General features: G+C 42.1%; 1 protein-coding gene across 1 annotated transcript in view; it reads right to left on the bottom strand.

Moving 5' to 3' along the window:
- LOC133646903 (transcription factor SOX-6-like) overlaps window positions 1–8,764 on the bottom strand; it is a 281,000-nt gene that overhangs the window by 118,654 nt on the left and 153,582 nt on the right. Inside the window, 1 exon segment of the mRNA XM_062042819.1 lies at window positions 176–348. Within this exon segment, the coding sequence (XP_061898803.1) occupies window positions 176–348 (173 nt within the window).

Below are 8,764 nucleotides of genomic sequence, written 5' to 3'. Positions count from 1 at the left end.
AATCGATTTATTTTTGCATCCCTACAAACCACAAGTTTATTTCTGGAGCCAAACGCATGGGGACTTTTTATACATACTTATTTTATTTTTTTAAGTATATATATTTTTTTATTGGTAAAATGCTTAAAAACCTTAGCAATGCTGATGTTAGCACGTCTAAGATGGTAACACTGACCTGCTCCTGCTGCTGCCTGGCGAGCTCCATCTGCTGCCTCTGCTTCTCCAGCTGCGAGGCGGCCATCTTCTTCTGCTCGTCGTGGGCAGAGAGGAGCTGCTCGCGCAGGCTGATCAGCTGGCCGATCATGGCGGAAAGCTGCCGCTCCTTGTCCTCCAGCGACTCTGACGTCCCTGTCGACACCAACAAGTATGGACTCAAACACCATTGGGAGCAGAAAACTCGGGCTTTTTCTTTGGCTTTTTTTGTGGCAAAAACCACTGTGAGTAAGTACAGTTCATCGCAACATCTGTCAGTGCAAGTTAAAATGGACGCCCCTGCTTATTTCAGCAAGACAATGCCAAGCCACGTGTTACAACAGTTAATGATGATTTGCAAGTATCTTGTCTTTGCAGTCTATTCAATTGAATATAAGTTGAAAAGGATTTGCAAATCATTGTATTCTGTTTTTATTTACGAATTACACAACATGCCAACTTCACTGGTTTTGGGGTTTTGTAAATACAAGCCTAATATCACCAATACTGATACCAATACTTTGGCTTGAAATGTCATAATCGTTGAATGGTTTTGTGAACTTGCCGCTAATTAGATGACAATGACTACAATAACAACGGAAAAACGTATTTTTCTCAATTAAGTTAATTATATCAATTATCTTAATTAGAAAATTAGAAAACAGATGGGATGGATAAAATGTATTAAATTAATTCCCTTATTACTTTCAATTACATATAAAAAAAATAACAAAAGTGCATCAATGTAACAAAAAATGTATATATTTATTAAAAAAATAACACAACAAGGGGGGGTTAGGGGCAAAGTGAGAGAGAGACGTGTGCACTTTTTCCAGTAACAGACTAGAAGAGTCCCATCACGCTTGGTATGGATGATATCGATATTTAGGCCGATACGACCACCCCTAACAGGAAGTGTTTCTAAGTGTGTGTGGAGGGCTCGTAACGACTTGAAATGCAAAATACGTAATAATCCTCATAAAACAAATAGTGAGCTGACAGGTTTCACTATAAAATGTAAAGAATATGCACTTTTAGGTAATGTAGCATTTTTTACTTTATTTTTTCAAAATAAAAGTAAGAAAAAAAAAGATTCCATTTTTGCACATATCAACGAGATGATTCACACAAAAAGCATGAGATTAATGGCAATTACAGCAAATTAATCGTTTGAACGTTTTCGACTTCCAATAGTTTTTGACGCCGGGTGCTCTTCCTGAGGCCGGGAATCGAACCCAAGGCAAATGTGTGTACCCACTCAACCACTTGTGATAATACAATTTGTCATGCAAATGACGTTGCTTGTAATAATAATAATAATAATAATAATAATAATTCATTGTATTCATAAGTCACCTTTATAGGTACCGAATTTGGGTACTTTCATAGGCACAGACCGAATTCTGTGGGTACAAAAATGTATAATTGCAATTTTTAACACCAACAAAGCAAGTAAGTTTGGTAGAAAACGCTCGCTAGCTTGATGCTATTATACATTGGATTTGCGGTAGACATGCTATTATTAGCATTAGCGATTTTACATGGCGATTTCAACAACTCCAAATTTGGTAACGGACACTACAACTAAGATGAATGTTACAATCACACAACTGGTGTGTTGTGAGTAGAGTACTTTCAGTATAATTACCTTGTAGGGTGCAACGTAACACATTTAACTAACTGTAAAAAACGCTACTTCCTAGTTAGACAACATACTATGGATAGCCGACACAGTACTGCCATCTAATGTCTTGGAAGTGCAACTGCATTGCAAAAGAGACTCAGGTGGAGTCAGACAACAAGATATCACAACCGGACAGCACAGTTATCACAATCAGCTCTTTTTCAAAAATAAAATGTTATTGATAATAATTCATTGTGTTTATAAGTGGCTTCACGGTGCACCGTACAAACAAGACATAGGGACCGATAAAGACTAATAAAGACAAAATTAGATATTGAATGTAAAATATGTAAATTAAAATTAAAATAGAAAATATGATTTAAAAAAATAATAATAATAAAAAAAAGATACACATAAAACAGAAGATTTCAATTAAAAATAAAAACAAAAAGGTAGCTAAAATTAAAGTGAATAAGCAGTCTGTAATAAGTGTGTTTTGAGTACACACAAAATTTGAAATGTGGACTCGTCAGACCACAGAACACAATTCCACTTTGCATCAGTCCATCTTAGATGAGCTCGGACCCAGCAAAGCCGGCGGCTTTTCTGGGTGTTGTTGATAAATGGTTTTCGCTTTGCATTGTAGAGTTTTAACTTCCACTTACAGATGTAGCGACCCACTGTAGCTACTGACAGTGGTTTCCTGAAAGTGTTCCTGAGCCCATGTGGTGATATCCTTTACACACTGATGTCGCTTTTTGATGCAGTACCGCCTGAGGGATCGAAGGTTCCGTAATACCGTCGCTTACGTGCAGAGATTTCTCCAGATTCTCTAAACCTTTTGATGATATTACGGACCGTAGATGGTGAAATCCCTAAATTCCTTGCAATAGCTGGTTGAGAAATGTTGTTCTTAAACTGTTGGACAATTTGCTCACGCATTTGTTGACAAAGTGGTGACCCTCGCCCCATCCTTGTTTGTGAATGACTGAGCATTTCATGGAAGCTGCTTTTACACCCAATCATGGCACCCACCTGTTCCCAATTAGCCTGTGCATCCGTGGGATGTTCCAAATAAGTGTTTGATGAGCATTCCTCAACTTTCTCAGTCCTTTTTGCCACTTGTGCCAGCTTTTTTGAAACATGTTGCAGGCATCCAATTCCAAATGAGCTAATATTTGCCGAAAATAACAACGTTTTCTAGTTCGAACGTTAAGTATCTTGTCTTTGTAGTCTATTCAAATGAATATAGGTTGAAAAGGATTTTCAAATCATTGTAAAAACGTGCCAACTTCACTGGTTTTGGGGAAACAACCTAAAAAAAAAAAGATCAACAATCAACAGGCGCTGTGTCTGAAACAAAAACAAATCCAAATAAAAATTGTTGTTTTGGAATTTTTTCATTATGCCGAAAAAACAATCCCCAAAGTCCCCCCCCCCCCCCCCCCCCCGTCAGTTCAAAAGTGCTTTTTTAAAGTCACGGCGCAGGCGGCGTCCATTATTGGTCTCACATGTCGTCGAAACTCAGTGCTTATTAGCGCGCATCCTGCCAGCACACGCCAACACGTGTTTATCGCTTCACGTCTGCGGCAACAATAAAATCACAGCTTTTGTCAGCTTTATGATTCACATTCTTGGGAGGTTTGGGGAGCGTAGAGGTTTGGGGGGTGTGTTAAAGGATGTGTGTGAGCTGCACGGCGAGGCCTCCTTTAATGGAAGCTAACGCAGCAGACGGTGATTACGAGCTAAATGACAGGCTGGCCTTATTGCAAACACTAATAACATACGAGTGATTTATATCAACATTTCACCTCCCGCACACACGCTTCCTGCCTGGATTCAAGTACAAAACACGGCGTCTACGCGCACGGAAGCAATACAGAGAACTGTGGACACCGGCGGACGGGGCGCTAGCAAATTTTGGGGGCGGGGTTGAGGTGGGGTGTACATTGTAGCATCCCGGAAGAGTTAGTGCTGCAAGGTGTTCTGGGTATTTGTTCTGTTGTGTTTATGTTGTGTTACGGTGCGGATGTTCTCCCGAAATGTGTTTGTCATTCTTGTTTGGTGTGGGCTCACAGTGTGGCGCGTATTCGTAACAGTGTTAAAGTTGCTTATACGGCTACCCTCAGTGTGACCTGTATGGCTGTTGATCACTTATGTGTGTGTAAAAGCCGCATATATTATGTGAATGGGCCGCCACGCTGTTTGTATGGAGGAAAAGCGGACGTGACGACAGGTTGTAGAGGACGCTAAAGGCGGGGTTGAGGTGGGCAGGGTTGTGGTGGTAGCGGGGGGTGTACATTGTAGCGTCCCGGAAGAGTTAGTGCTGCAAGGTGTTCTGGGTATTTGTTTCTGTTGTGTTTATGTTGTGTTACGGTGCGGATGTTCTCCCGAAATGTGTTTGTCATTCTTGTTTGGTGTGGGCTCACAGTGCGGCGCATATTCGTAACAGTGTTAAAGTTGCTTATACGGCTACCCTCAGTGTGACCTGTATGGCTGTTGATCACTTATGTGTGTGTAAAAGCCGCATATATTATGTGAATGGGCCGGCACGCTGTTTGTATGGAGGAAAAGCGGACGTGACGACAGGTTGTAGAGGACGCTAAAGGCGGGGTTGAGGTGGGCAGGGTTGTGGTGGTAGCGGGGGGTGTACATTGTAGCGTCCCGGAAGAGTTAGTGCTGCAAGGCGTTCTGGGTATTTGTTCTGTTGTGTTTATGTTGTGTTACGGTGCGGATGTTCTCCCGAAATGTGTTTGTCATTCTTGTTTGGTGTGGGCTCACAGTGCGGCGCATATTCGTAACAGTGTTAAAGTTGCTTATACGGCTACCCTCAGTGTGACCTGTATGGCTGTTGATCACTTATGTGTGTGTAAAAGCCGCTTATATTATGTGAATGGGCCAGCACGCTGTTTGTATGGAGGAAAAGCGGACGTGACGACAGGTTGTAGAGGACGCCAAAGGCAGTGCCTAAAAGGCACGCCCCCAATATTGTTGTCCGGGTGGAAATCGGGAGAAATTTGGGAGAATGGTTCCCCCCGGGAGACTTTCGGGAGGGGCACTGAAATTCGGGAGTCTCCCGGGAAAATCGGGAGGGTTGGGAAGTGGCAAGTATGACATATACATACATACAAACCCCAAAAGCAGTGAAGTTGGCACGTTGTGTAAATGGTAAATAAAAACAGAATACAATGATTTGCAAATCCTTTCCATCCTATATTCAATTGAATAGACTGCAAAGACAAGATACTTAACGTTCGAACTGGAAAACGTTGTTATTTTTTTGGCAAATATTAGCTCATTTGGAATTTGATGCCTGCAACATGTTTCAAAAAAGCTGGCACAAGTGGCAAAAAAGACTGAGAAAGAAACACTTATTTGGAACATACCACAAGTGAACAGGCTAATTGGGAACAGGTGGGTGCCATGATTGGGTATAAAAAGCAGCTTCCATGAAATGCTCAGTCATTCACAAACAAGGATGGGGCGAGGGTCACCATTTTGTGAACAAATGCGTGAGCAAATTGTCCAACAGATTAATAACAACATTTCTCAACCAGCTATTGCAAGGAATTTAGGGATTTCACCATCTACCGTCTGTAATATCATCAAAAGGTTCAGAGAATCTGGAGAAATCACTGCACGAAAGCGATGATATTACGGACCTTCGATCCCTCAGGTGGTACTGCATCAAAAAGCGACATCAGAGTGTAAAGGATATCACCGCATGGGCTCAGGAACACTTCAGAAAACCACTGTCAGTAACTACAGTTTGTCGCTACATCTGTAAGTGCAAGTTAAAACTCTACTTTGCGAAGTGAAAGCCATTTATCAACAACACCCAGAAACGCCGCCGGCTTCGCTGGGCCCGAGCTCATCTAAGATGGACTGATGCAAAGTGGAAAAGTGTTCTGTGGTCTGACAAGTCCACATTTCAAATTGTTTTTGGAAACTGTGGACGTCGTGTCCTCCGGACCAAAGAGGAAAAGAACCATCCGGATTGTTCAAGGCGCAAAGTTGAAAAGCCAGCATCTGTGATGGTATGGGGGTGTATTAGTGCCCAAGGCATGGGTAACTTACACATCTGTGAAGGCACCATTAATGCTGAAAGGTACATACAGGTTTTGGAGCAACATATGTTGCCATCCAAGCAACGTTATCATGGACGCCCCTGCTTATTTCAGCAAGACAATGTGTGGCTCCATAGTAAAAGAGTGCAGGTACTAGACTGGCCTGCCTGTAGTCCAGACCTGTCTCCCATTGAAAATGTGTGGTGCAATATGAAGCCTAAAATACCCCATTAGAGACCCCCGGACTGTTGAACAACTTAAGCTGTACATCAAGCAAGAATGGGAAAGAATTCCACCTGAAAAGCTTCAAAAATGGGTCTCCTCAGTTCCCAAACGTTTACTGAGTGTTGTTAAAAGGAAAGGCCATGTAACACAGTGGTGAACATGCCCCTGTGCCAACTTTTTTGCAATGTGTTGCTGCCGTTCAATTCCAAGCTAATGAATATTTGCAAAAAATAATCAAGTTTCTCAGTTCGAACGTTAAATATCTTGTCTTTGCAGTCTATTCAATTGAATATAAGTTAAAAAGGATTTGCAAATCATTGTATTCTGTTTTTATTCACGAATTACACAACGGGCCAACTTAACTGGTTTTGGGTTTTGTATATATACATTTATATGTATGTATATATGTATATGTGTATATATGTACATATATGTATATGTGTTTGATGGTCTGTGTCAGCGTGTCCACACAAACAAGCACACAAAATGTTGTGTTGTTGCCGTGTGTGTTTGGAAGTTGTTGTATGTGCGTGCGTGCATGTTGTGTGTGTGTGTGTGTGTGTGTGTCTGTGTGTGTGCCTACGTACTGTACATATATATATTTATATACATATATATATATACATAAAAATGTATGCATATACATACTGTACATATATTCATATTGTATATATATATATATGTATACATATATTTATGTATCTACATACATACATACATATATATGTATGTATATATGTATGTATATGTGTATATATGTGTACAACACAGTTTGTTGTGTTTGATGGTCCGTGTGAGAGAGTCCACACAAACAAGCACACAAAATGTTGTGTTGTTGCCGCGTGGGTTTGGAAGTTGTTGTACGTGCGTGCGTGCGTGCGCGTTTGTGTGTGTGTGTGTGTGTTTGTCTACAAGGTCTCGCCCTGGGGCCATGAGGGGAGACTGCAGGGTGGCCCCAACGTTACCTGCATACTAACACTGTCTCCATTGTAGTCCTGTCAGGACCCTTTTGTGGACCCCCGAATGCACCCCTAACACACACACACACACACACGCACACACGCACAAACACACACACACACACACACACACACAGAGAGTGAAATTACCCCTTAGCACCCCTGTATCAAAGGCAACATTCTCCTCTTCTTGTCTCTTTGTTTCATGCTTTCATTCTTTTCTTCCGTCCCCAAAGAGGCTCTCATGCTCCCGTCGGAGCCTCCTTCTGGTTTCTCTTCACCGCCGCTCTCGCCCTGTTCTCGCCTCCTCAGCTTCCTTCCTTCCTTCGCCGCCGCCTCTCCCGCCCAGCAGCTTTGCGCCACAGGGGGCAGCAGTGAGACGCGGATGGGAAACGTGACTTTTCAGGCCCGGTTTCCCGTCCTTCGTCTTCCCTGTCCTTCTCTCAAATGTCAGACATTCCTCACTATGCTCAGATCACGCGCTGTGCTTGGGGGCCCCGTGATTCATGGGAGGGGTGGGGTAGGGGGGGGGGGGGGCCACATTTTGAGTGGATAAGTGCAAGTAAAATGTCAATGATTGAGTGGCGGAGGGTTGTATATGAACATTTACCACCAGCCCCTTCCTGCACAATCACTGATAAAAATCGAACAGCAAACTTCCCTAAATATCGTCAATATCATCAAAATGTTTTAGGGAACGTTTGCAAATATATGTTTTAATCATCTGGGGACATTTGATTCAAAGTACCACACATTCAAAACTATAAACCGCTACTTTTTTCCTACGCTCTGAACCCTGCGGCTTATAAAACGGTACGGCTATTTTTACGGATTTGTCTTCGCAAGCAGAGACCCTGAAAAGGCGTGTTGTTTGTGCTATGGCGCCATCTTTTGGACGAGTTCGCTCACTGCAGGCGCTGTAGTGCCCTTTTTTTCAGTGCTTTCAACCGGAAGCAGAAGTGCCGTTCCGTCTTCTAGCCGTCCGTAGCGGTTCTACTCGTGTGTATTCTTCATTCATCACTCCGAGCAACGTTTTTGTAAGTTTTACAATATAACTAAAACAATTCTTACTTACTTGACCGACCCGTGTGTGACATCTGTAGGAGGGTTTTCACGCATATTTGTACGTACTGTCGTAATGTAATCAAGCTCGCGTCGTTAGCATTAGCTTACGAGTGTCTGTGTTAGTATTATTAACTTACAATGGTGGCGACTTGTCCAGGGTGCACTAAGCCTACTGCCCGAATGCAGCTGAGATAGGTTCCCTCAGCCTCCGCAACCCCAAAAAAGGGACAAGCGGTAGAAAATGGATGGATGGAGTTTCACAAGTTCTTCAGTAAATTCACCAAAATGTCACCGTGGAGTTATTGAGTCTGCTTTGCTGATTGGAGAGCTAGCTTCCACAGCGAGTGGGTCCATGACGATGACCTCTGTTTTGTTTGATCAGCTGTTTTACTGCCGTTTTATAGACACCATTTGGAAAAAACTAAGGAATAAACAATGACAAAATAGTTCTGTGTAAATTTCACAACGTATATATATCTGCAGCTTAAAATATATTTTTCTTGTAAAATTTAGTGGGTTAGCGCTCTATAGTCCGTAAAATGCAGTATCTTCAAAGCCAAACAGGACATTAAAAAACCCCTCAAGGTTGGATTCATTTTTTTCAGTCTTAAACAAAAATAATTAAAAAAAAC

Source organism: Entelurus aequoreus, linkage group LG03 (assembly GCF_033978785.1).
Source record: "Entelurus aequoreus isolate RoL-2023_Sb linkage group LG03, RoL_Eaeq_v1.1, whole genome shotgun sequence".
In the NCBI taxonomy this organism is placed as follows: domain Eukaryota; kingdom Metazoa; phylum Chordata; class Actinopteri; order Syngnathiformes; family Syngnathidae; genus Entelurus; species Entelurus aequoreus.
Note: the sequence above shows the minus strand (reverse complement) of the source record. Positions and strands in the feature narration are given on the sequence as shown.